Genomic DNA, 26,235 nt, shown 5'->3' with positions numbered 1-26,235 from the left:
CTGCCAGTTGTGGTCTTGACCATTGGATCAGCAGAATGGTAAAGAGACAATGCCAGCATCAGAATGACCAGAAACCGCAGACACATGCTTGGACAAGCACGCAGAAAACAACACACAAGTCAGCCAAGAAGGTCCCCTGTTTTATTTACAGTTATCTCTTTATCAGATGGAAAGTTAGTTTCATATAAAGCAAACTTTTAAAGCACAGCATTACAGCTCAGTTTTGGACTCAGGGCCTGCTTCCTTCACCTCCTGAGAACAAAAATTGAAATATAATTCCATAAGCTGCCGCATAAAGAGGAATTATTAACTGAATATTGTGATATTAGCTTTTAAGCTTTAGATATTAGCTTCTTTTTTTTTATTATTCTGGTGACTCAGTGACCTTGATGCCTTCAGCGACCTCTCACCTTTAGATCTCCTCGGAGGAAGGACTGGCAGAACTCCCGCACACGCTCTGTAGAGATCTCCCCTTCGGGCAGGAGCCACTTCATGTCCGAGTCGCCATCATAGATGCCGACCCGGGGCAGGTCACCTGACTTCAGACCAAAGTAACCCAGCGATCGCTCGTTGGCCTTCACCGCTCCGTTGATCAGCACAAATAAGAACTGCAATCGAGTCAACAACTAGGATAACTCAGGAGCAATTTGTAATTTGACCAGTAATTACAGTAATAACAGGCTGAAATCAATGTAACTCCACTTCATACATTTCTAATTACAATTATGAGACTGAATAAGCACACTCTCGAAAGATTAAAGATCCTGTAAAGCAAATTCTATGATTTGCTTCTCAGTACATTATATAAGTGTGAAATGAGTTCATGAAAGCATGTGCAAAGCGAGAAAACTTTGTCGCACTGAAATGTGGAGTTAGACCGTTGAACTGTTTCTTTTCCGTTTTCAGCTCAGGTTTTGTATAGGCGGGGCCAAAACCCGACCCATCTACGTCACAGCGACCTATCTATGTCAGATCACAGACGGTTGCATTCTGTTACTCAGCTGGTACGATGCAAAGACAAAGTAATTGATATATAAAACACAACTGCAGGGACTGCAGGTAGGTATGTTCTGATATCTGCAATTGATTTAGCTAGTGTTGCTGTTGTTGCTAAATTCAATAAATTCAAGGGGGCGGAGCTTCAGCTCCATCAGGTGACACGCCCTCAAGGCCCCCACGCCCACATCTCCAGCAGAGAAGACTGATGATTTTCTCACAATTTCAAAGCCTAATTTAAAACTTGTCTATGTTTTTTTTTTCATTCAAATTTGGATGGGTAATTAACAACACATTCTTCTGTGATGTGATGAACTGCAAACTCATTTTCAATTCCACTTTACAGGATCTTTTACAAATAGCATGATTTAACCAAACATGATTCAGTTGTATCAAGTAGGTTCGTAAAAGGTTCATAAGCCTAACATCTATATACAGTTGAAAATAGAATAGATCCAGAGCAGTGGTGTACTGGAGGGCTCATTTGGAATCACCTTGCCGGTGAATTCTGGGGCCAGGGCCCCCATTCGGTCCTTGAGCACAGTATAGTCATCACTCCCCCTGCTGGTGAAGAGCAGGAGGTGCGTCTTGACGTCTGAGTTGAAGAGACCCACTGCCGTCTGAATGGAGAGGGGTGGGGAGGTGGAGGGAGAAAGAGAGGTTGAGATGAAGTACATAGGATGGCAAAGAGAAAATGTCAGTCGTTTAAAAAGTGCCAAACGCTATTTGTAGAAGGATAGAAGGTATTTCATGATTTTTGTTCCGTGAAAGCCAACAACAGGCCTGCCAGATTGCAGTAGTAAATTGACAAAAAGCTAGGTCAAATATATTTGAGGGTGCATTTGATTTAACTCTAGGTGAGACCTTCTGGGCGGAGCCAGGTGTGCTGTGAATAGAGGGAGCGCAGGGCTTACCACTTGGTTGTATTCAGTGATGTAGCGAAGCTCATTGACTGTGATGAAGCGGACTAAACCGTCAGTTTCTATCTTCTTGGCTTCTGAAAGCTGCAGGTTCTCCTGGTGGTTATCAGCCTGAACACACACACAGATACATATTTTTTGGGTGAGTACACAAGTTTTTCATTGTGGTTTTAAATGTTGTTTTTTAAAATGTCAGGATTTTCAGAGTGAGGCATATATGGTCAAAGAGGTTACCTTCCGGAATATGGTGATGGTGTCAGAGACGATGCTGAGGTTAGCCCACACTTCCTTCTCACCACACACCGCCACAGGAATGGGCTTCACCTCCTTAGCAGCCTCCACAAACTCCTTATAGCCATGACTGTCCTCCCCCTAATAGACAGAATGAGAATGTGATTTTCATGAGAGAGAAAAGTAGCTGGAATGTGAAAGAAATAAAACGATGAGAAAAGGCAAGCTGGTAGACCGGTGTATTCAGGATGAAAACCTATCCTGACATTACACTAGCATGTGCCTTAAAAGTATGTTTTCCTTTTTTACCATATTATATGCATTCCTTCCTAGTGAGTCATTTAGACATTGAACTGTCCTCAACATTACAGTTCAACCCTTCAACCTCCCAGGCTCTCTCCTTCCACTCTCTCTTCTCCCATCGACTGCTCTCTCTGTTTACGCTTGTTTACTGCCCCCATTGACGTGCCAATCCCACAATTCCACATATGCGACCCCGGCTAACTGTCCAGCGGGCCCGCCATCTTCCCCCGCACACGGAGTCTGGCCAAAGGGATCGGCACGCCAGAACGACCGTCTGCCTTCTCTTCCCTTGTCACCACACCACACCGACAGGAAGGCCCTCCCTTGGCCCAATGTGTGGCAACAGGAAACAGCCCTCCCAAAAAGCTTGAAAGCATCAAAAACTAGGGCTCTCTAGCAACGGTCTTACGGGATGGCTGCTTAGGAATGCTGGATAGCCTAGCCACATGCTAACGGTCACTGTGGTTGTGTCTCCTTCCCGTGCTCCCGACCTCAAGTCGGCCTACGGAACACATTTCTAGCGTCCTCTCTATCCCCTCCGTCGTCTCTCTCTCCCCACGCTCGTTTCCCCGACTGACCTCAAAGAACCCAACGACCACGACTTCAGCCGAGTCAATGAAGGCCTCGGCTGCCCCGACGTCACCCAGCCTAGGGAGGGCGCCGTCTGTGGCGGGAGAAATGGAGAAAAAGAGCGAGAGAGGAAGATAGAGGAGAGGTGAATATCAGAAGTCATCCCATGACAACAATATCCCAATTCCCCAAATCTTACCTTTGTCTTCCGCGACAGCCGTGTAGACGAGCAAGGAGAGAAATAAGGCCGGGAACATCTTGAAATACGGGGTGTTGAAGAGCAACGGGCAGACACCTGGAGCAAAGCTGATTCCTTTCCTGGTCTATGGCGAGTCTTTTGTGTCCGTCAGTCCCAGCGTGTGTGCACCTCGTCCATCTCTGAGTCCCTCTGCATCTGCCACATGGCCTTTTCTCTGGATTCTGATTGGTGGGAGCCTGGGAACCAGACAGGTGTGGTTGATAAAAAAACAAAAAAACACCTGTTCGACGACGTGTCACTGTGAATTTGTGTGAATGGGGTCGCTAAGTGTGTGTTTGTGTGTGTTAAAGTACAGTTACAACGTTCAGTAGTATTTGCAGTAAGCATTTGAATATTAACGATCCAAATATTCTAAGCATTTGCTCGGATCATTTATTCAAATTGTTAAGATATATAGATGACAATAATCATTCTGTGTCACAACTGGACTTCAAAGCCATTCGATGTTAGTGTCCTCATGAACCTACACAGATTAGGGACATGCAGAGCTTTATACTGTAGTCGATTGCATGTGAAGCTCTCTCCTGTACGCCACAGGAGGGAGCTTCGCATGCACGGTGCCTGACTGGCCCATGGTGCATCCCCTCTGACACACACCAGTCTTTCCACCGCCCCTACTGGTCTCATGGTAGAGAGAGCTGTCAGGCTGGACATTCAAGCAGCCAGGTATTTTGGAACGCCACACGCACACTAGACCTTTTATGCAACGTATTATGTCACAAAAGACATTCGAAAATCAACATCAGTAGACGTGTTGTGAGGAAAGTCACCATCTATTCATTATATGATCTTTTGATAAGACCTCAAAAAGAGTAATTCTGCTAATTCTACGCAGTTACTCTTTACATACATGTAGTATGAATATGAATTATTTATATTTATATTTAACTATTTCTGAACTTTATTACTAAATAACATCTCAAAAGGTTTCCTGTGCTTGGACATAGACATACAGTATGTAGCATTTGTGCTGACCTATTTGAAAATTAGCTTAGGAGGAAAGCAGTTCCTATATTTGCAAACAGTAAGACTAAGTCAGGAACATCTGATGTGTCACAACACAAAGAACAAGTTTATCAGAGATAGAGAGATACTCATAAATAGCTTAACATCCTTCTTATTAAAAATACAGTCTAAGTGCCAATGTCCTCAACTTATGCGGAACCGTTATTCATGTAATATTATGTAACTTTACTGTCTATTCATTCACCTTAATACGTACAGTATTATGTACAATAAGAACAGGCATTTTGTATCGGTTGTTAGGTTGGTTTTCAACCTAATTTACATTTTTACACCTAACCCTTTCATTAAGTGGTGTTTTTATTGATAGCTTTTGATAACAACCATACCTTATCAGAATTAATTATGATATTTCAAACGAATCTAGTATGTATTTACTTATTCTAAAAAAATTCTACAAACATCATCTGGAATACATCTAAAACATACAGGATCTACAAACATTAACTGGCATTCAGAGAGCAGTTACAGTGTTGAACAGTCAAACTGAGCCTTTTAAACGTGTTTGGTTGAGATAAACAGGCAGGTTAACTATCTAGGCTACTTGAGTTTGACACTATGCTTGAATCCATGCTCTGTTCTGCAGCACGCACAGAAACAGTACTCTAGATATGCATTGAGACGAACATTTAATAATTATGAGTATGTCAACACCTTTCAAGTTAAAGTATGTTCTAGTATCCTAATATGAGTTATGGATAATCTATGTGTGGTAAGTTGTGGATTGTCTTCTTGCTCAAGGCTTATAGGTTGGCTTAAGTGAAATTCTATGGGTATCTTTGAAGCCCTTTGTGCCATTGCTTGTAATAAAAAAAGCACAAAAAAAAGCAAATTGTATTGATTGATTTATCACAGGTTAAGGGAACACAAGAGATAATGCAATGAAAGACTGGCCATGTCTCATTGAAGCATTCGTCCGATGCTTGAAATTCCTTGCCTTTCATTGCAGAACAATTAAAATATACTAATTGTAGATTCCCTAATGGATCACTGGATGGGGTGTGTACCAAATGATCTGAAAAACTAGCCAGGGTTTGATGCAATCTCTGCATATTCTGTCTTCAATATATCTGTTTCTGATTTAATAATAAAAATATATATATTAATAAATGAAAAAAATATAAAAAATGTACAGCAGGAAAGGTAATTGCAGGTAGGTTTCTGTGATAGGCTCCACTGATAAGACTTCACGAGTTTAAATAAAAGTGAACTCAGTAAACACCCAAAGTCAACATCCATGTGCCTGGTGGCCCGAACTGAATTAGTCTTAAGGACCGTGTTACTTTGCAGTAAGTTAGTAATACTCTTTAAGGACTGAACGCCTTGAGCCAAAACAACTCTCCTCAAATGATCTCTGTGTTTATCTTACTCCCCCGGTATCTACGTATTCTTATCACTGGGGAACCCCCACCTCCAGACTGTTTCACAACAATTCTAAGACATTACTGTTCTCAGGTAGGTATGGCATCATTAGTATCTTCATCTCTGGTTGTGCCCGCCTTTGCCATTTTCTTCTACTCTCGATTCAATTCTATTCTTCATAGCCCTCTCAACTTGAATGATCTCTCCTGTCTTTTAACACCCAGACATTATTTCACAGTCTAGTGCGTTTGGCAGTTCTCCAAACGCACTGGACTGGATTGGACAGCATCTCTCCAAATTGTACAGTGGGTGGAATGCCTTGGACACTAATTGCATGTGCCCATGCAGTTATAGGTCTGGAATGTTTTAAAACATGTTGTAAAAACTTGATCCAGAAAGGCAGCCAAAAACATCCATAGAGAGTGTGTTTCTGTGTGTGTAGAGGAGAAGGAAGAAGTGAGCAGAAGGAGGAAAAGTGATCTCTAAAACAGTGAAGTAGTCTTGCATAATCTAGCTCCTGGTAGACCGTTCCAGACAAACAAAGAGGGAGAAGGGTCGAGAGAAAAAAGAAGATGAACTCTGAGCGAGCTTTTTCAATCTGACGCCTGGGAGTGGATGGATGACTGGATGGATGGGTAGATTACGGAATGATGATAGAGAGAAGATGTGAGATTATGAGAGAAAGACATTAGACGTTATGATATGTTTATCTAACTCTCATGGAGAGTGTAAAGCAATATATATTATGAGAGTTTAAAGGGTTTGTATTGGTTAACACTTAACAGCAGGCAGTAAAGGAGACTACAGAACGTGTGACGGTAATGTCCTCCATTTCCCATTCTAACTGACAAATTGGGCTTCGTAGACAAATACTGAGTTGTGATAGCAACTAAACTGTTTACGCATGTTATTGAATGCCCTAACTCATGTTCAATCCTGTACCCCTTAATATAAATGACCAAGGTCATTTTACCAAAAGTGAACACAAGTTCTTTCAAGTGTATCAATGACTTACTTTTAATGTCTTCCAGACATTATCAGCCCATTATGTGCCGAGACTCCAGGTAGTTCAGTTGGGGCCATCTGTTGATCTGCTACATTTAGTCCATTTCAGTTAAGAATAGCAGGAGTTAAAATGGAGTCTTGAACTAATGGATTAAACTGGTTAGGATTACAGACAGAGTTGAGGGTAGGGATAAATCTGTCTGTTTTGATAATAAACACCAGTTATGTAACATTTAAACCCACTAAGTAAAGGTTGACTTTAGTGCACAAATAGAGTTGACACGACTTGTGTCAGCATTTTTCATTTTAACAAACAGCTGCTTTGTTTAGACAACTTTATTAAACTGGATGCCTTCATGTTTTAGTCAACATCCTGGCCCTAACATGCGCAAAGGTTTTTCCAATGATACCGAGGTGGGAACATACATATTAGCTGACATCTGTTTAGAAGATTCAAGAGCTGAGAAAGGAGTTACTTAAATGTTCTTCCCAATTCAGCTTCCTTTCAAATTTGAAGACTTTGATTTTACAAACCTAGAAAATGTCAAGGCCCATATTTCCTTAACCAAACCAGACCATACTTCCTTCACCAAATTTTAGATCCAAAAACAGTATTGGGGGAAAAAAAACAAAAAACGAAATTAAAGCACGGCTAAAAAACTTGAGTTTAAAAACAGAATCCATCCTACTTCTTGAATCCCATTTAAGTATCTCTTGTAGCATGCAAGCTAAATAAGTACTGTCCGAACTCAATTAAAAAATAAAATCATTCTGTTATCCCCTATAAATAAATCACCCTAGCTAATTTTATATCAGGGTTACTGGGGTGCCCTACAGTACACAGATGGAGCAGTGAGTGTGTACTATAGGCACATCCCCACACACTTGGACCAACCCAATCCTGTTAGAGACACTAAGCCGCTAGCAGCACATACAGTGAAGACATATGCCCTGGAAGTTATGTCAGAGGAGAGGGGAGCTAGGGATATCACCTGTCCGAGAGTCCTTGCCAGTAAACCCCCCCCCCACACACACACACACACGGACACACACTCCTGATGTAATCTTACCCAGCTTTACTCTGACCTTTGAGGCCTCAGGGTCAAGATTGTTTATTGGTCTGATTTGTCTGTTTTGATCAATCTAGGTTGGGAATAAGGCAGTAAACATAGGGTTTTCATGCTAGTGGCACATCAATATCACATTTTGCCAAGGCAAATTCCTTGTCGGTGCAAACTTTCATGGGGAATAAATCCCTTTCTGATTCTGATTCTGATTTGTGAGTAACACCCAAAAATTGCTGATGTTTAAGTTGTGTTTGAGTTGCACTTAAACAGATCATGTTTATCTTGATTCCCACAGGGATGATGCTCATACTACGGAACCAGAAGTTTCCTGGGTGTAAGTGATACTGTCCGATTGAATAATGATCAGGCCTTGTATCATTATTAGTTCTAAATACTGTGGTTCTAATTTGACTCAACGGTTCCAAACTCTGACCAAACACATCACTTACAAAGTTATCCTCACGGATCCCAAAAATCCGATGAAGTATACAGCACGTTTCGCACCTATGTGCGCAAAAACACATGCGTGTCTTCCTCCACCATAAGTGTACCTTAAAATACACGTCTCTTTTCAATCTTTTGATCCCTCGCACGGTATACAGTATGTGTAAGGGCGGAGGAGTGTCAGTCAGGGCTGAAGAAAAAAAACAAAAACAGAAGACTAAAGCTGAGGAGCATGTGCAGCATCGGTGCAAACATCAGAAGGGGATTAGGGAGAGGAGTATAAAAGAAGCCGACAGCCAGAAGTAGAGAGAAGAGGAGAAGGGAATCAGCAGATAGAAAAAGACGAGCTTAAAAACTCCTCTTTGCTTCGCCACCTTGCTCTCCGACCGAGAGACATCAAGCATCTAGAACTCCTTGCTACTGCAAAGACAGGTAAGACTTATCAACCGCCCTCTTGGAGGATTGCTTACCTTTGAATGACCAGATACTTGGGCCCACCTTTGGGCTACCTTGGATTTTTCTTCATCCTTTTCCAATAGGATACCTACAAATTCTGGCAAGCAATCCATCACTCTTGAGTGCTTCTGCTGACATGAAATAATATTTGTTTGATAGTTGAGAGGCAATTCATGTGCTTGCTTGAGCTAGAATTAATGTGGAGGTCTTTGTATGGATAGCCTGATAGACACCTTTCAGTTGAATGTAGGCCTGTGGTACTTGAGACTTGACATTACAGGAAGTGAGTGTCTTTTCTGTAAAGGAAAGGAAGTACAAGAGTTTGTGGTTTTGGATTAAGTGCAGTGGCCAACAGGATACTGATATGGACTAACAGAGAGTGACAGACATATGAAGTGGTTCAAAAGACGTGGACACAAGTCCACTCATTTAACTACTATCATGATGAAGCTGTCCTGCAGAAATTTCATGTGGTCTAAGCAATAACTGGTCAGTTAAAAAAAAAAAAGATGAAAATCTTTGACCTCTACTTGTTGGGTGGTTAAACGCACAGCCATGATGGAGATGCTAGTTAGCAGTCACTTGGTCAACAATCTAAAGAGTAATCTCCCATTCCATGTTTTAGCTAGTTACCAAGTAGGTCCAAGTTAAACTAAACCAGTGAATTAGTAAACAAGTAGTTTCTGTTGTACTTTGGTGACTTGTTATGCAACTGAGGCTGTGCCAAGTGTAATCTTCTTTATGTTAACTTAAACACAGAACAGGCTGTTTTAAACCTGAGGGTGTTAAACGGGAGGGGTGGGGTGTTTGTGTAATAGGGTTTTAGACTGGGGGCAGGGATTTAATGGACAGGGACTAATTAGACCTAATCTGTGGGGATTGTAATCCCTGGGTGGCTAAAAGCGGCACATTGGGATGAGAACTAGGGGGTGGATTAGGCTGAAAAGAAAAATATAAAGGGGATTGATGGACTGGGAAAGAGAGCAGCGAAGAGTTTACGGGGAAGCAAGGAAAAAGATTGAAGAAAAAGAAAAGGCTTGAAGAAAAAAATTAATGATAAAATGTTTTTTTCTTCGATCCTTTTCCTTGCTATTTCCTCAGCTATTTTGATAAATAACAATCCACCCTTATAAGGAAGCCCTGGTTTGTCTTAATTCAGACAATAATGATGATATACTTCAAAAGAATAACTCACTAACAATGACTCCACTGTTGTGCTCCCTTAGTAACCTAACGAAATGGCAGACGCAGCTGTTGCAACTCCCGCCGACAAGAAGGCACCCCCCAAGTTCAAGCAGAGGACCACCCGCACCTTCAAGAGCAAGGCCCCCAAGCCTGGCCAGAAGGGGTAAGATGCAATCCCAGTTTACTTAGAAAAATACAATATAGGCATATAAGTGCTAAACTCCTCTAACTACATGGAAGACACACGTTAACATTTCTAAATCATATGATTATTCACTTCACACTTAGAAACAAAACATAAGCTGCCTCACACAACCAATTGTGAAACTTACTATCGTCTCTCCTTTTCTCCGATCAGATTCGGTGACGACATCCCCGGCATGGAGGGTCTCGGCACAGACATCACAGTGGTGTGCCCATGGGAAGCCTTTGGCGACATGGAGCTCAGCGACCTGGCAAAATATGGAATTGTTTAGACTCCCCGCCCTTCCTACTTCCTTCACTACCACCAATATTCTTTCCTTTATCCCTACTCTCCTTCTCCTAACCCCCACATCACTCCGGTCCATGATAACGAGGGAGTCCCCACACTTATAAACTAACTATCGTGGTTATGTTACGCCATATTGCACAAAAGACACTTAAACAGCTCGCTGTAAATAGTAAAAGTCGAGCACTGGTCTGCAGACACCCAGACCTAATTGGTGCACACACAGGTCAGGACATGCACATAGCACACACTGATCATAACACACTACTATCACACCCTGCCCTCCACCGTCTTCCCCGTAGAGATGTGATAGCATGACCTGCTCAGCAATGTACGACTACCAAAGCCGAACAGAAATGACTTAAAATTCAATTGATATACTATACATGTATAATAGTGTCATTTTGCTTGGAGCGGTCTGGTAGGTGTAAATAAAACATTTCTCCCAGAAGCATTCAAAGGTGTGGCGAAGCTGCTTACTTTTCTAGTTTTCACCCCCACACCTGTATTCCAAGAGAGAAATGGACTAGATGACGTTTGAGGGTTAGGTAGCCATTGTTATGACATGTCAACAATAGTTTCGCTCCCCCCTCCTGCCTTTTGTCTAATCCTCACCCTCTCTCATTGAAGGCACTCTTTCGATACAAACAGAGCTATATTTATGTATGGAGAAGATCACATTTATTTTTTTGAACTATGAACGTCTAATGTCTATGATGTAATTTACTGTTCAGTCGAGAGAACCGCTCTCGTGCACTTTGTTAATAGGATGTGAAGTCACCGGAAAGTAGTTCAATAAATGTTCTAATTTTTTCCAAGAAACTAAAAAAGCCGTCTTTGTTATACAGTCACATGGATCCTTACTCAAACCACAGTCAATAGTCAACACGTAGTTCTGCAGAACAGGATAATGGAAACCCATTTCCAAGGCTGAATGGTGACTATACAGTCAACCTAACAAAAGAGGCCCTTAAATTCACCAGCAGTTCCTAATATACTGCAAAACTAACAGAAAATGTTCTTAATGATCACAAATGGGAGAAATCAAAGAAAGGTAACCTTCAACCACAAAACATTTTATATAAAAGATTTTAATATGGACATTCAATAACAAAATAGCATAATGGCAGTCAAGGGATAGACATGACAGAGGGGAATAGATTAAAAGAGGACAGTCACTTTCATTGGAAACCATAGAGATTATGAAGAACAACCACATAGCTAATATAATACAATGACAAGGAAACCATGACAGGGACTTTAAATCTACCCCATGTTTTTACGTCTTGGGGCGGCCTTTTTGTCTGTCACCGGGCCTCGTAGCCGAAAAGCTCTGTGCTCTTCCTCTTCACAACATTAGCTAGCTAGCTTTGCGTTTGCATGAAATGGCTAGCTGCCTGGCATTCTCAATGGGGGGCCTAAGTGGTACAGAAGAATGCAACTGGATGCTGCTCAACAAGTCATAATCTTAAAAAGACAGAAAAATCATGCAATACAAACATTTATCAAACTCCACTCCTGAAGAGTGTCACTCATGCTGGTTGTCCATGCCTTCAATGGTTCAATAGGTCTTCAGTCTTTTACATTTGGAGTCATTCCTGTTCAAAGGTACTATGTTCGCCAGATCTATATAGCACATAATGGTTAGAGTTAGACCTTAAAATCAAATCAAATAACAATTATTTGTTTTGATGCATTATATAGGCTTAGCTGTTTTGAAGCCTTATTCAAATTATAAAAAACGGGATAACATTTATTATATGTATGAAACTTGACATTTTTGATTATCAAATTTGACCCGAAGACAATAAAAGGGTTGATGTGAATATTATTAACGACATTTTCAACTTGGAAACATTGGAAGAAGGGAATTTAGGACCCTGGGAACATAGATAAACTCTCGTACATTTCACTGATCATTTCTCCAGTTGGTAGCCAAAGGCTAGAGGGCCTTTTTACAACATCTTTGGCTGCTTGTTTTTTTGCTATCCTCTTTCAATGCACTTCCTGTTGCAATACGTAGGTATTGAAAAGTCAAATAGTTAAAAGAATTCGACTAAACTCAACAGCAAGATTAGGCTACCAACTACAAAGCACATGACCGTTTAGAAGTTATTGACCTGTTGATGTATTTGACTTCACACTAAGATACATATAGGCAGCAGTAAGATTAAAAGAAGATACAATGCAAAAAAGGTTAAAAACAAAACATGACTTTGCAGCATTTGAAATAGTGTATCATATTACTTAGTTCATGCCCCACATAACATTGTCTTTGTCAACTTTGTCAGTATTGAAACATTTATCATTTTACAAAGGATAACACTTAGAACCTTTTTATAATATCTTTTTTTTTTTTTTTACATCCGCCTTAAACCTACTTTCAACATGGAGGCGATGAGGCAAGCACTCCTCTCTTCCATACAACTCCAACCCACAGGCTTGAGCACTGAAATGTGTGGTTTATTTCTATTTCTTACAAAGAGATTGGTGTCACCCCTTAGAAGTGCCATGTCATCACTCAATCATTCAGTCCACTGTAAACTTTGGACGTTGAAAGGAAACGAGACGGCTAGCATTTCAGCTTGTCATATAAACGTCTAAATACTTCTCCATATTGTGCTAGCCGTCCCTTGTCTCCACCCATAAAAAAGCTTGGACTATCAGTTCACTCAACAAAGAGAAGAAGTTTGGTAGTGTTATACCCATTCCTTGTTGATCCCTCTGTATAACTACTCAAGTATTCGCTCCCCTCTGCCCAAGAAAACAACAAAACCAAACAAAAGAACTCCAAAACTTTGATGAATTGAATCACCTTACTTTTGGAGAAACTACACCATTTACAGATAGAAAAATATAACATGAGCTAAAGTAACAAAAAAGAACAGCAATTAGGATTACGAGTATCATAATAATAACCACAATAACGATGATAATATATTTATACATAAGCAAACATGTGCTTTCTACAAATCTTTGGAACCAAAACAAAAACAAAGGCAAAACAACCACAGTCGGAAATAGAGTATAAGGATATAGAAATATACACAATAGTAAGGTATTTTGCATTAAATATCTTCTATCGACTCATATTGACGGAATCTCTCGCAATCAATTATTGTAGACAGCATGTCATCTATAATGACCAACGTAGCTATTTCTTAGGAAGACTGTACTTGATTTTTACTTGCTCCTTTAAAGAAAGAGCGGGTTCATTACCTCCAAATAATAAATGTTCTACTGTAAATTGTGAAAGGAATTAAAAATGAATTTGTTTATCCAATAGTTAAAGTTAATCTAATGTTAGCATTTTATGATTTAAACTAAGCCAAACGTTGCCTACGCAATAATAATTAACCTGTTACTTTTATGGATTGCGATGGACAGTGTTGCACTGAATAGAGTTCTAAGTATATTGTTGACTTGTTAATATTAGGTTTAGGCTGTTGTACACTGGTAGGCAAGGATACAATTGTGTTGTGTTCAATAGTAATCTCCATAGAAGAGTGGCATGTGGACAACAGTCCACATTATCATCCTAGCTTCGGGGTCCACTGAACGTGGAACATTTATCTCAGTGCTACGAAAAACCAAAACTGTTAAGTAAAGAATGTGTAGTTGAAACTAACGATAATGATGGCAATTATGATGGTAATAATAATAATAGTTTGGTAACTTTTTTCTCTCTAAACTAATTTCTTTGCATATTGTAACAATTACATTTTTAAAGGTTCACCATTTCCACAGACTAAGAAAACTTGAGGTAAGGTACAGCTAGAATAATCCTCCTCCTCCTAGTTTTCAGCAAGTAATTCTCTATAGTGTTATAAACTTTCAGTCCACTTATTTCCACGTCCCAACCGTTGTAGTCTTGTAGTTTTTCTTCTAAAATGACATGATTTCCCATCATCCCCATCCGTTCCTAGAGGAACGAATTTAGTTCAAGTTTGCCGCTTGTAGTTCTGTTCCAAATAAGCATCTGGCGCCATTTTGGTGCGCTTCCCTACTTCTGCAAGTCCCCGTTCCTTTTTTGACTGATGCCCTTGGCTCTTCGGCGATGGGTCCCCTCCATTTTGTATGCTTGTTTTGTATACAGAATTGGCTCTTGAACATGGATGCAGGCATTCTCATTGTACTCAACTTTTCCGTGAATCAGCTGTAGATGAGCTCTGAAGGTACTCTGGGGCTCCATTGCGTGTCTTGTGCTGCTGAGTGTCATGGGAGTAACTTATGAAGTAAGGGGGTGGGGAGTAATATACAGCCGTGCAATGGGATCTGATGGCCATTTTGGTTCAGAGATTCTTTTTTTTTCTTTCTTTTTTTTTTCATGGCCTCCCATCAGTCTTCAAAATAGCATTCCTTTATTGTAGAATATATATGAGAAAAAAGAGGGACTGGGTTTTGAAATATTGGTAGGACTCCAGAATCCTTTTCCAGACTACAATCCTCCTCCAGGGCCACAGAGGGGAGAGGAGGGTTCTCATTCAGAGTGTGTGAGAGGAAAAAAGGGGGCTCCTGGGAAATGTAGTCTTTTTTTGTTAGTAAGGGGCAAATCTACTGTAGCCTCCCCTGTACAGCGTGGCCTGTGGAAAAGAAAGAACAGAATACGTTTAATGGACGCCGAGAAATATCACAAACACATATGTCCTCAAAAGATGGAGAAGATATCCCAAGTGTCAGTAGATAGAAGGGAGTTTACCATTGCTCCCACCCCGTAGGCAGCAGCCGTGGCTGGGGTTAGTGCAGCGTGGTAGGGGTCTGTCGTGTACACCCGTCCATAGCTATAGAAGACAGAGCAAAACCTCACACAACCGTAACACCACACGCTCGATACTGCGAGCATCGCAATATTTCCCTTTTTTTTGTTTTGTTCAAGCAACTGGAAGGGTACATGCAATTAATTATATCCTACAGCCGGCTCCTTTTAAGCTCGGGCCCGAGCGCTCACCTATCACTGTAGGCTGCAGCAGCGGCGGCCGCCGCAGCCGCCGTGGGCGTGGCTACGGCGGTTGGCTGGGCGTAGCGATACGCGGCGTAGCCTCCCTGGAGGAGGGGAAGGGCGGAGAGAGAAGGGTGGGGAGCGAAAGAGAGAGAAAAGTCGTGAGTGAAGGTTGCAGTGTCACCTACCGAAGCTAGGGATGTTACAGTGAAAGTGGGAAGCGGAAAAGAGCTAGAGATTAACAAGCAAGACTGGCAACAAAGGCTAATCTGGTATGCAAAAATGGCATTCAAAGGGATGTAGCTAAGGGCTGTCCACCCTGTGGGTCTTCCTCCACGCTAAACAAAACCGGATGCCTTGGGATCGTAAATACACCACCAGGGTGTTTGTCTAAGTTTGACTGAAATATCTGTTCAGCTTCAGGTCTGTTAGCATTTTGGTTGACGTGGAGGGAGAGACATAATGGAGATAGGTAGCGAAAGTGTGCACAGACTTGGCTGTGAACCCCCCTGGCCCCTAAGACACAACACACAAGTCAAGGAAAAAGGGGGGATGACGTGATAATTGGGGTCATTGTTTATTTCATGTGCAGAAACGGACAGACACACAAACTAAGGGGGGGGGGGGGGAGGGCACACGAGAGACGATCAGCCAATCCGATTAAAAGGACGCACACACGTGACATGGCCAACAACCAATCACTGACGGACAGCATGCATCCCAAACTCGGATCGTAGGCAAAACATCCCTACGAAACACACACACACCACTGCATTCTACCCTAGACAATCAGTCATGACCATGTCCCAGCATTCAGGAGCACACACCTGCTCCTATGGGGAGGGGGTGGGGTCAAGGGACAGGAAGTAGGAAGTGAGAAGACAGCAAAAAGGAAGGGGATAGATGGGCATAGAAACTGACGGGAGGATGGATGGAGGGAGAGGTCGAGTAAAAAGGGGGAGTAGAAGATTGATGGACAAGGGGGGAGTGAGTGGAAAATTGGACTGGATGAGTTGATGTTGGGGATGAATAGTAAATATAATAATATTTTTCTTTTTCGAAAAAACGGTGAAAAATCTCAATAAAAGAGGTTGTCACCCCGGGGAGGTGTGGAGGGGGATGTAGAGGGGGCTGACATTGTCAAAAGAGCTTCTACAGGAGTCAGAAAAAAAAGAAGGTAGGAGAAGGAGTGGGAGGAGAAGAGGGGGGGGGGGGGGAGGGTATAAGTGTGTCAGCATGCCCACATTGATTCAGTTAGCATGCCACAAGTGAAACAGATACAGGGAGATACCGGGAAGGGGTCTGAATGTCAAAAGTACTGAAAAAAAGTAAATAATATATTCAATGTGTAGTTAACATTTTTGACCCTAACTTGTTATGGCATGTTTTTTGTAAAAACAATCTCAGTTAATAGGGGGGGGGGGGGTACAGCTCAGTGGTTTGAGCATTTACATTTCATTTAACTGCTGATCAAGAGGTTGCAGGTTCAAATCTGCCCCTATACTATACGCCACTTTGGGTAAAAGTGTCTGCTAATATGCTATTATTATTACTAGCAAACTAAGCTTTTGGACTAATGGACAGTCACAATAATAATGATCAGATTTTCACACTTAAAGTGATGAAGCCACTGTGCCATTGTCTGGCCATGTTGTATGACATCTGATATTTGTTTTACAATACCCTGTAATAGTTCGGGTTAGGGTTAGGAACCCTAGGGTTAGGGTTTGGAACCCCTAACCCTAACCCTTTCAAGTCATAACTCAGCTACAAATAAGAGTTTCCTTAGGTAATGGTACAAGCTCTCAATTACTATAATTTCATTTAAAATCTGAAACTAAATATAATTTGTTTATCATCTTTATTTATCCGTTTAAGTTGGACTTCATTTCCTATACAAATCACATTTTCTTTCCTTTTCATTCACGGATGGTGATATGTCAATAAAGAATATTTAAATAATTCCCCCCTTCCGCAACTCCACCCATGTCAGATTCCAGTGAGTTAGTAGTAGAGACAGAGAAGGCATTTCAATCTCAGATGGTCAATATACTAGCAGCACACAGTCATTGTAGGATGCACACTGGCTTTCACACAGTCAATCCCTACCTGGGGCAATCTGCCACTAATGTCCTGAAACACTAGTCTACAGAAAGAACAGAAACAGCTATTGTCAACCTGGTCGCACACGCTCTCACACACATAACGGTATACACACGCACCACTCGCCACTCACATGCACAGAGACAAACCACACATAGAGCAGTCTATTCATGAATGTATAGGACTCGGATCAGTGGAGGTGCGTGTGTGTATGTGTGTGCGCACACTATTGCTAACTCAACAGGGCATGCATGGAAATCTAGACTACTTGAGTGCGTTTCCTTGGTTCATGTAATTCCATGTTTAGAGTAAGTCATCGGATGAATTTAACAGTAGATCGCGTGTGCGTTGGTTACTATTACACCCACAATTACACGGCTCTATGGATTGGGTCCATGCACAAACACTCCTCCTCACTTGAGAAACACTCACAGACGGAGGTGGGGGAAAGGAGGGGAGTGAGTGACAGAAACAAAGGAGAGAGCTATACTTACATAGAGGTCGGCTGCACCGTAAAAGCCATCCTGATACATCACACTGAGAGAAGAAATAAGAAAAAGGGGGGGGGGGGGGGAAAGGGATGGAAGTACAGGGTGGACGGAAAACGAAAGAGAGAGAAAAGGAGTGGTCGGGAAACGGGATGAGTACAGAAGATGGGAGAGGAGCGCCACCAGGTGACCAGAACGGGGAGAACGAAAGAACAAAACGGGAACAAAGGAGCAGGATAGAAAGGGTGCCAAAGGGAGTGGACAAGAGAGAAGATTAGGGTGCGAGAATATTACACTCCGTGCAGCATGCAAGATAGAAAATACCACTTCGTCAGTGCTATTATCACTGTGATTAAGCCTGTGGTGACACATATGTACTTGTATTATTTCTATGTATTTGTGTCAACAACATTTAGCACTACTGAGATACTACTGAAGAGCACAACGAAATGGTATTTCAATGTGGCACAATATAAACTGAATTGATTTGAGATGACAATCATGACTAAAACAGCACTCTCAAGCACATGCATCATTGGTTGAACACTTTTTAGATTGTGGGAGCATGCCTGAGTAAAATATGTGTGTCTTCACTTACAATATCTGTGTGCATGATTCTTTTGAATATGTATAATGTATTCACAACGCAACATACTAGGGGAGGATTGAATCTGGGACCTATCTACAGGTAAATGCTCCACCACTGATCTATACCCATCCCCTAGGTGCGTATAATGAACGTGTTCAACTACCGTGTGTGCACGCGTGTTTGAGCATGTATATGTGCAATTTGCCCATGTGTGTGTCTGTGTTTCTATAGCCTCTCTTACCCAGGGTAGGTGGGGATGGCGGGCTGGGGTACGGCTGCCCTCACAGCACTGTACACCGGTCGGCCACGTCCCCGGAGGTGAGCACCCCGGAAGGTTGCCGCCGCCGCTGCCGAGGACGCAGCTGCAGCCGCCGCAGGGTAGGGAAATCCTGGCACTGAGAGAGAGAGAGAGAGAGAGAGAGAGAGAGAGAGAGAGAGAGAGAGAGAGAGAGAGAGAGAGAGAGTGGAAAAGGGTTAGTGGAAGACTTGCACTTTGAAAACAATGTTTGCTAATTAATTAGCTAAAATCTAATCAAATGCATTTGTATAGCGCTTTTTACATGTCACAGGGGGCTTCACATACGCCCATGGAACCTCAACCAACCTAAACCCTCAAGGAGCCTAATAAAACTAGCTAGTTGTGCTAGCTTATTAGGCTAAGCTAACTGAGCTAACGAAGCTTGCTGACAACTTAGTTTGAAATTATAATTTCTTTATGATTGACAACGCTACCAAACATACTACAAGCTTTAGTGACCAATGCAATCCAACACAGCTAGTGCAAAGAAAATTAGCTTTAAAAATCTTAAACAAAACAAATCAATTTAGCCATGCAACGTATGATTTTACATCTTACCAGTGTACAGCTCTGGACTGTACATGGCCCCAACCATTGGACTGAGCTTCCAACCAGCTATAGGGACCCAAAAAACATACAATTACTAACACATTACTTAACAAATTACCAGCACATTCCTTTTGGTACACAGACAAGTGTAAGACGGCAATGATACAATGCCTGTGAGATAGCTACAGCTACTGTAAACTGATATATGTTATGTCATGGTAGTGTGCTGGACTATTATGTAACTCAAACACTGCAAATACACGGGATGTACACTATAAGGTTCTTTATAAATCAATCAAGGTAGCCGTATGTTACCATAAGGAAGGGCAGCAAGTCCTTCTCCATTTGAATATGGGGTGACCATCTTCTTATTGGTCATCACCCTGGCTGTGGCATTGTTGACCTGAGCATCAGAGGGAAGGTCAAAGGTGAATACATGACCTACGCTCACACAGTTCGAGGGAGGTACACATGTCCATGCACACTGTGTTCCTATGCTCCAAATTCACAAGATACACTATTTGTTTTCTTGAAGTTATCTACTGCTGGAGATTACATTCCATCGAAAACCAAATCTTCACAAATTAATGTTTTCAAGCTGTTATACAAAAGTCATCTTGGCATCTTTTTATCCACAACTACAGTTTTGTTGTTCTGAATGTGTCGTACGAATATCGAAAAAATTACAGTAGCGTTTAGAGGTCATCAAGAGGTTAATTCTACTGATGCAGAGCGATGGCATTTGATACATGCATTTTTTAAGGAAAAAATGACATATAAAAGAAAGAATCCTTGTGAGTATTCAGTCCGCTTTGCAACACACACACACACACACACACACTTGGACCACGTACACACAACAAAAGAAACAAAAACATTTCAGATTTAGGCATTCCAAAGTAAATCCAAGACCATTCCATTGCTACCTTCAAAAAAGGGGGAAAGAGAGGGTGACGTAAGCAGCAAGATTCATCTGTTGAACACGATGCAAAATTAAAAAGTCATCACTTGAAGAGATCATACACAAATTACACACAGCCAACCAAGAGCGCATCACATGACCAGAGGTGAGCCAAACCAGCCAATCAGCAAGCATCAGATGCAGCATATAGACCAATAAAAATAAAAAAAACATTTGGGCAGCCCTCCCAATCAAATACACGCCATACAAAGAGAGAGTAGGGGGAAGGAGAGAAACAGAGAGAGATCAAGAGGGATGCAGGAAAGAAGAGCCAGTCCACATTGAAAGACACGGGAACACATAAACGATGGTGGGAAAGGGAGAAAGAGAGAGAGAGAAAGTGAACAATCCATCCACATGTGCAATTCTTCTCATGGACAAACTGACGACATAAAAGAACACCAAGATGCGTAACAAACACACAACAAATAAAAAAAACATTTGACTATTTGCCTACTATCGGTTCTAACAATACATGAGCAAGATTGGAGAGAGGGATGAGAGGGAGAGAAATAAAGATTGATGGAAGAGAAAGAACAAGAAAGAGAAAGAAAGGAGAGAAAGAAAGAAAGAAAGAAAGAAAGGAAGAAAGGATGGGGGGATGCAAATATCATTCCTCAAAATCAAACCAAACCATGACTCTGAAACCACTACCGGGCATTCCAATTCAGGTTGTCACACAATAAAAACCTTAAAGAAACAAACAACCACCATCACACAAAACGTCTCACAGAGAGGAAAAAGAGACACCTTTTTGAATCCAAAATCAAACATAAATCAATAAAAAAAAGCACTGTTGAGTCACACACTACAGGACAACAATCTATTGAAAGATTACCGAGGGGTTGCTGCAGTGTTCTATAACCCTACTGGTGGTCCCCATGGCTTATGGTGATGTTTAAATAAAGTTTATCGTTTGTTGTCGTGTTGCCTCAGGTCGATAAAGTCACCGTGAGTTGAATCTGTACTAGTGAAACTCTGAACAGAAGTGAAGGCCAGTTTACAGGGTTTTCGGGACTAGCCCAGCACCACACAGTTACAACCTCCGGAAGGTTTTAAGAATCTTTCGGTATCAGGCTGACTATACACCTTCTGCACTACATACCAAACACCAAGTTGTCCTATCTCCACACCTAACAACATCCTCATGCTGCAGCATGCGATCCAGCTGTAGAGTGTGATGCTTCTAGACGTATAAATACATAAACAGGGATGGCACAGTAAGCTTTCTAAATGATGACGAAGAAGAGAGTCAACCATGCAGGATATACAGTTTTGTCATTGCGCGTAATGCAGTTAGGAAGAGGGTGATTGGAATTAATTATGCATCAAAAAGGTGGTAGTCATAGTTGTTGCACTTGCAGATAGATGCATTTGACATTTGGTTAAACTGTGGCCTTTTGATGCCATGCGGTCAATGGCTAATCTCGTCATCTCAGTGCCTCATTCGCCACCTCCCCAATCAATTACAGGATTAGCCAATTAGGTCCCTTCAATCAAACCTCTGTGCGTCCGAGGGCTCCCTCATTTTGGTGTTTGGGTGCATCGTTTATCTCTATTGGCGGATGGGGGGTGGAGTGGGAGGGGGGTCATTCAAAGATGATGCCATGTGTACACAACTTACCGTTGCTGGGGGAACGGCGTGAGGACACGCGAGCGGTTACCGTGGAGACTGACAACAACAACAACAACAACAACATACAAAAATCATCAGGGAAATCGAGAAAATATATGTAAGAAAAAAAAGATGAACCAAAGTTAAAACAAAAAAAAGAAACAAAAAGAAAAAAAACAAAACCAACAGGGTAATGAAAAAGTTACCCCCACCCCTGACGTAGAGGAAGTGATGTCATGTGATAGGTCACAAGACACAGATCGTCGGCCATTTTACATATCACTGACTTCTACTGGTGAAAACCCACTTTATACAGTATATGGAGGGGATGGCAGATACTGAGACAAACATGAGAAGAAAAAAAAAAAGGCTAACATTTTAAAGCTTTATCTTGACTAAGACCACAACCAACATTAACTGATATTCAGCATGTAAGCATTCAGCTGAATTCTGTATCAAAGTGTTCCATAAAAGAAAGACAGAGAAAAAGAAAGAAAAAACGAAAGAGCTATGTGGTTCACAAACGCAGGCGAATATGAGGACATGAGGGAGAGACAAACAAGGGAGAGACAAACTGACTGGCGAGGAGAGAGAAAGAGAGAAAAGAGTGGAAAGAGAGGGATGGTGCGTCACAGTAAAGGTGGGAAAGGGGAGGGAGAGATAGATGACAGAACAGTCGGCACTCGTTCGGATTGCCCCCACCAACCCACCCCCCGACCCCCCCCCTCCCTCCCCGTTCCTCTCGCGCGGTCACCCACGTGTGCTGACACCCACAGACGAAAAAGAAGTGCATATATACACCATGCAGACGAGCACAGGAGCAAAACAAAAATCGTGAGCCCCCAACATCCAAGAGCCACAAGCATTATGGTGCGAGCAAGAACACAGGGGGGGGGGGGGGGGGGGGGGGGGGGTGCTTTCCTCTCCCTGTCCGGCGAGAAGAGAATGGACGACCCAACAAAACGACACAATTCCCTCTCTGTGTCGCCGGGTGTCTTTGGGAGTGGAGGATGCACGTGATTAAGTGAGAGGGGGGTGAAGAAAGGAGGCTTTTGAAAAACCTTCGGGTCGACAAAATTGGACCCTTTGGCGTCCAAACGAAAAGGAGAGGTAAGAGATCACACTGCGGGCACGCGGTCGAGCCAAGGGGAAGTGAATAATTCCGCAAATCTGACCCCCGCCCGCAGAGACCGCATGCAATGCAACCGTGTCCAAAAGCATGACAAAAGATCAAACGACCAAACGACCACTGACAAGTGGCGTGTCCACAGAGACACGGGGGGGAAAGTTCGAGCTACACCTACAGGACACCTGTGGTCCCGTTCAACCAAAACGCCCATGCAGAATTGCCTTGCACAAACACGAGCAAGCTCAAATTGTCAGGAGAAAAAACAGGAAATAAAAGACTTCACCCTCAGTGAACAAAAACCAGACACCCACGGCAGCAACGATGAAGTGATGGTGATGACCAAGATAACAAACCAATAGAAAAAGAAGTTGTGCCATCCTTCATGCGGTGTGACCTAAGAGCCCATAGGTTAAAATATAAAAGAAGTCTCGGATACCGCCATCCGATTGGCCATGCCAGTTGCGCAGCGCCACGCCACCCATCATGCTTTGCAAACCAGACACCCCCACCCCGGGCACAGAACTGGAGATTAAAAGGGTGCAATACAATGGACGGCCCACAACACAAACAGAAAGTGACAGGTTAAAACCAGACATCATTCTGTGCTGCGCCGACGCGTCATGCTAGAGTGAAGCCAGAGAGGAGTTAGAACAGAAAAAGCCTCCGTCTCCGGGGGCAACACACCGACCTAGACAGAGCACGTTAGCCGCCAATCTCACTCTCACTGTCGGACATGGAGGAGGCGGAGGAAAATGGCCGCCGTCGAAAATGAGGTGGGTTAATTACCTCGATCTTACGGCCCTCCACCAAGGTGCCATGGAGCTTCTCCCTGGCTCTCTCCGCATCGGCGCTGGTCTCGAACGTGACGAAGCCAAAGCCCTGAGAGAAGGGGAAGAAAAAGAGGGATGGAGGGAGAAGGGAGAGAGGGAAAAGAGGAGAGGGAGGGTGGCGCAGAGGTGAACAAAAAAAAACGTTTTTACAAAAAAGGTGTAAAAATGTGCGACGTAGGCGCTTAAAAGAAATCGAACGATATACACGAAATGTCCGACGGATGCCTTACCTTTGAGCCTCTTTCATTGAATATAATCTCGACATCGAGGATCTTTCCAAATTGCTGAGGAGGGACAAAAAGAGAAGGAAAAAAAACCATCAATATCCTGTGGGTAGCGATGCGGTGGCCGCAAAATGCAATGCCACGCTTCACCACACGGTGCCAGTATTGTACAACATCGAACCGCTGGCTTGCATCCAGCCATGTTTCTCTTTTCAGGCTCAGCCTTAATCCTCCATGTCTTCCCTGCCTCCCCGCTTTTCCCTCTGCACCATTTTAAAGGAACATTCCGTCCAAAACAAGGCTGTATTAGCTGACTGCTCGGGGTGATACCTGCAGTGCTTTTCCCTTGGTGCGATTGGCGGTCGACTGACCAATAAAAAAAAAAGAGGAAATACCATGGAAACAGAAACCCTCCCAAAAGGTCGGGGACGTACCCCAAACATCTGCCGGAGGTCGGGATCCCGAAAGCGGAAGGGGATGTTGGATACGTGGAGGCGCTTGGGGCTCCCCTTGGCGTCCGTGTCGTCCCCAGAGGACCCCCCGCCGCCGCCGCCACCGCCCCCTCCTCCTGAACCCACCCCGGATTGGCCATCAATCTGGGAGGTGCCGTCCGACTGGAGGGGGAGGCCGAGCGAGAGGGAGGGAGAGAGAAAAGAGAGGGAGGTTTATTCAAAGTCTTTGACTCGCTTCATGGCCTCCCCTCCTCCCACGGCGTAAATCAAGGGCCCGAGGAGGCCGGGGCCAAATAAAAAAAAAACCCCGGCTCGAACCCGACTCGACACTCACTTGGCTGTTCAAGCTGTTGGGTGCGTTTGTTGCGGCGTTCGAGGCGGCCCCGGCCTCCACGGGGCCCTGCACCGCGCCGGCGGTGTACAGGGTGGCCCCGTACTCCAGGGGCAGGCCGTTCTGGGGGGGCGGAGGGGGAGGCGGGGGGAAGGTGGAGAAGGGCGGGGGAACCAGGCCCTCCTGACAACCGGTGGTATCCTGAGATCCCTGAGAGGGGGAGAGAGAGAGAGATACAGAGACATAGAGAGAGACAGAGAGAGAGAGAGAGAGAGAGACAGAGATAAAGAGAGAGGAGGCGATGTGAGGAAGGGGGAGCGAGCCATGGAAAGAGGAGTAGATGTGAAGAAAAGGGAGGGAGGGAAATGGAAAGAGAGATAGAAAGAGAAGACTTTGTAAGTAGCTGGCTGGCTAAACTCCACCATATCTTTTACTGCAGAGAGAGAAAGCATCACTGGGGCCCAGGCAGACCACTTTCCCAGGAGCTCCAGTCGAAAACGTATTACAGGCACGGATATTATATTTCCACCCTCCATCCCCCCTTTGGTGTGTGTGTGTGTGTGTCTCCTGCCGCCTATTAAATATTCACTACAGCCACATCTATTATTGAGGGTCAGCAGCTTCCACACAGAGGGCCTCACAATGGTGCGCATCCCGACGCCCACACACACACACACACACACACCCGCACACACACCCTCTCCATACACTGACTCTGACACGCAAACACCCACACGCTTAAACGCTCACAAAGAGCAACTGTTGGAGAGAGAGTGAGGAAGAGAAGAGAGATGGAGAGAAAGCACACTCCTGGTGCAGTCATCTCATACAGCTCCTTAAAATACCCCCAACAGATATAACAGAGTAATCACACACACACACACACACACACACACACACACACACACACACACACACACACACACACACACACACACACACACACACACACACACACACACACACACAGCACAAGAGTACTGGCTTTCTAATTGCTAACCATTTTCATTTGCTCTTTCATTTTCATGCCATCACGGATTAGGGCTGTCCATTCCTTTCCTATCAGTCTTCCCCTCTCCCCCCCCCCTCTCCCCCTCCTCTCCCCTGCTGCCAGCCCCCCCCATCCCCCCCTTCTTTCCCCTCTCCTCGGTCTGTCTCATCTCTCTCTGCACCCGCGACCGTTTCCATTTAGGGTAGCAGTGCCCCTCCGTCAGCACACCAGGAATGCACAGAAGCCTGTGGGGGAGTGTGAGTGTGTGTGTGCTTTTGTATGTGTACAGTGTGTGTGGAGACGGGGTGTGCGTGTGTTGGTGCGTGTGCATGAGGAGATACAGTATGTGCGTGGCCGTGTAGGCCTGCCATCCTGGGTCAGCTCCGAGATGAGTGTGTGTGTGTGGGTGGGTTCGGAATGTCCCA

The 26,235-nt window shown here is 43.4% G+C and overlaps 3 protein-coding genes across 7 annotated transcripts in view; 1 reads left to right on the top strand and 2 right to left on the bottom strand.

Moving 5' to 3' along the window:
- Nucleotides 1–119: 119 nt before the first annotated feature.
- On the bottom strand, nucleotides 120–3,428 carry LOC124483765 (endoplasmic reticulum resident protein 27). Its single transcript, XM_047044310.1, has 7 exons — nucleotides 3,220–3,428; nucleotides 3,029–3,114; nucleotides 2,151–2,288; nucleotides 1,911–2,027; nucleotides 1,491–1,616; nucleotides 411–608; nucleotides 120–252 (listed from the first exon to the last, which is right to left on the bottom strand). The coding sequence occupies exons 1-7, from the start codon at nucleotides 3,275–3,277 to the stop codon at nucleotides 211–213; spliced, it is 765 nt and encodes a 254-aa protein (XP_046900266.1). The 5' UTR covers nucleotides 3,278–3,428; the 3' UTR covers nucleotides 120–210.
- Nucleotides 3,429–8,468: 5,040 nt separating this feature from the next.
- LOC124483766 (retinal cone rhodopsin-sensitive cGMP 3',5'-cyclic phosphodiesterase subunit gamma-like) lies at nucleotides 8,469–11,129 on the top strand. The gene is made up of 3 exons (XM_047044311.1): nucleotides 8,469–8,612; nucleotides 9,863–9,984; nucleotides 10,180–11,129. The coding sequence occupies exons 2-3, from the start codon at nucleotides 9,875–9,877 to the stop codon at nucleotides 10,295–10,297; spliced, it is 228 nt and encodes a 75-aa protein (XP_046900267.1). The 5' UTR covers nucleotides 8,469–8,612; nucleotides 9,863–9,874; the 3' UTR covers nucleotides 10,298–11,129.
- Nucleotides 11,130–11,384: 255 nt separating this feature from the next.
- Nucleotides 11,385–26,235, bottom strand: part of rbfox2 (RNA binding fox-1 homolog 2) — a 22,965-nt gene continuing 8,114 nt past the window's right edge. Inside the window, exons 3-13 of one of the 5 annotated variants that reach the window (XM_047043614.1) lie at nucleotides 24,823–25,029; nucleotides 24,471–24,650; nucleotides 24,043–24,096; nucleotides 23,769–23,861; nucleotides 19,593–19,680; nucleotides 19,287–19,343; nucleotides 18,672–18,825; nucleotides 17,360–17,396; nucleotides 15,260–15,354; nucleotides 15,011–15,092; nucleotides 11,385–14,894 (exon numbers count right to left, since the gene is read on the bottom strand). In XM_047043614.1, the coding sequence (XP_046899570.1) occupies nucleotides 14,850–14,894; nucleotides 15,011–15,092; nucleotides 15,260–15,354; nucleotides 17,360–17,396; nucleotides 18,672–18,825; nucleotides 19,287–19,343; nucleotides 19,593–19,680; nucleotides 23,769–23,861; nucleotides 24,043–24,096; nucleotides 24,471–24,650; nucleotides 24,823–25,029 (1,092 nt within the window). In that variant the 3' untranslated portion in view covers nucleotides 11,385–14,849. Of the gene's footprint in view, nucleotides 14,895–15,010; nucleotides 15,093–15,259; nucleotides 17,397–17,847; nucleotides 17,891–18,671; nucleotides 18,826–19,286; nucleotides 19,344–19,592; nucleotides 19,681–23,768; nucleotides 23,862–24,042; nucleotides 24,097–24,470; nucleotides 24,651–24,822; nucleotides 25,030–26,235 lie in introns of those variants that run through there. The other 4 variants (XM_047043613.1, XM_047043616.1, XR_006957793.1 and 1 more) reach the window with 4 other exon arrangements.

This window comes from Hypomesus transpacificus, chromosome 21 (genome assembly GCF_021917145.1).
Source record: "Hypomesus transpacificus isolate Combined female chromosome 21, fHypTra1, whole genome shotgun sequence".
In the NCBI taxonomy this organism is placed as follows: Eukaryota; Metazoa; Chordata; class Actinopteri; order Osmeriformes; family Osmeridae; genus Hypomesus; species Hypomesus transpacificus.
Note: the sequence above shows the minus strand (reverse complement) of the source record. Positions and strands in the feature narration are given on the sequence as shown.

What these genes read in the sequence shown, in the direction of transcription:
- LOC124483765 (XM_047044310.1), bottom strand. Translation starts at nt 3,277, where the DNA reads ATGTTCCCGGCCTTATTTCTCTCCTTGCTCGTCTACACGGCTGTCGCG. An exon ending in GGCTGTCGCGGAAGACAAAG is followed by an intron (nt 3,115 to 3,219) that starts GTAAGATTTGGG and finishes CTCCCGCCACAG; the next exon opens with ACGGCGCCCTCCCTAGGCTG. An exon ending in CCCCAGAATTCACCGGCAAG is followed by an intron (nt 609 to 1,490) that starts GTGATTCCAAAT and finishes ACTCGATTGCAG; the next exon opens with TTCTTATTTGTGCTGATCAA.
- LOC124483766 (XM_047044311.1), top strand. Translation starts at nt 9,875, where the DNA reads ATGGCAGACGCAGCTGTTGCAACTCCCGCCGACAAGAAGGCACCCCCC. An exon ending in CCCAAGCCTGGCCAGAAGGG is followed by an intron (nt 9,985 to 10,179) that starts GTAAGATGCAAT and finishes TTCTCCGATCAG; the next exon opens with ATTCGGTGACGACATCCCCG.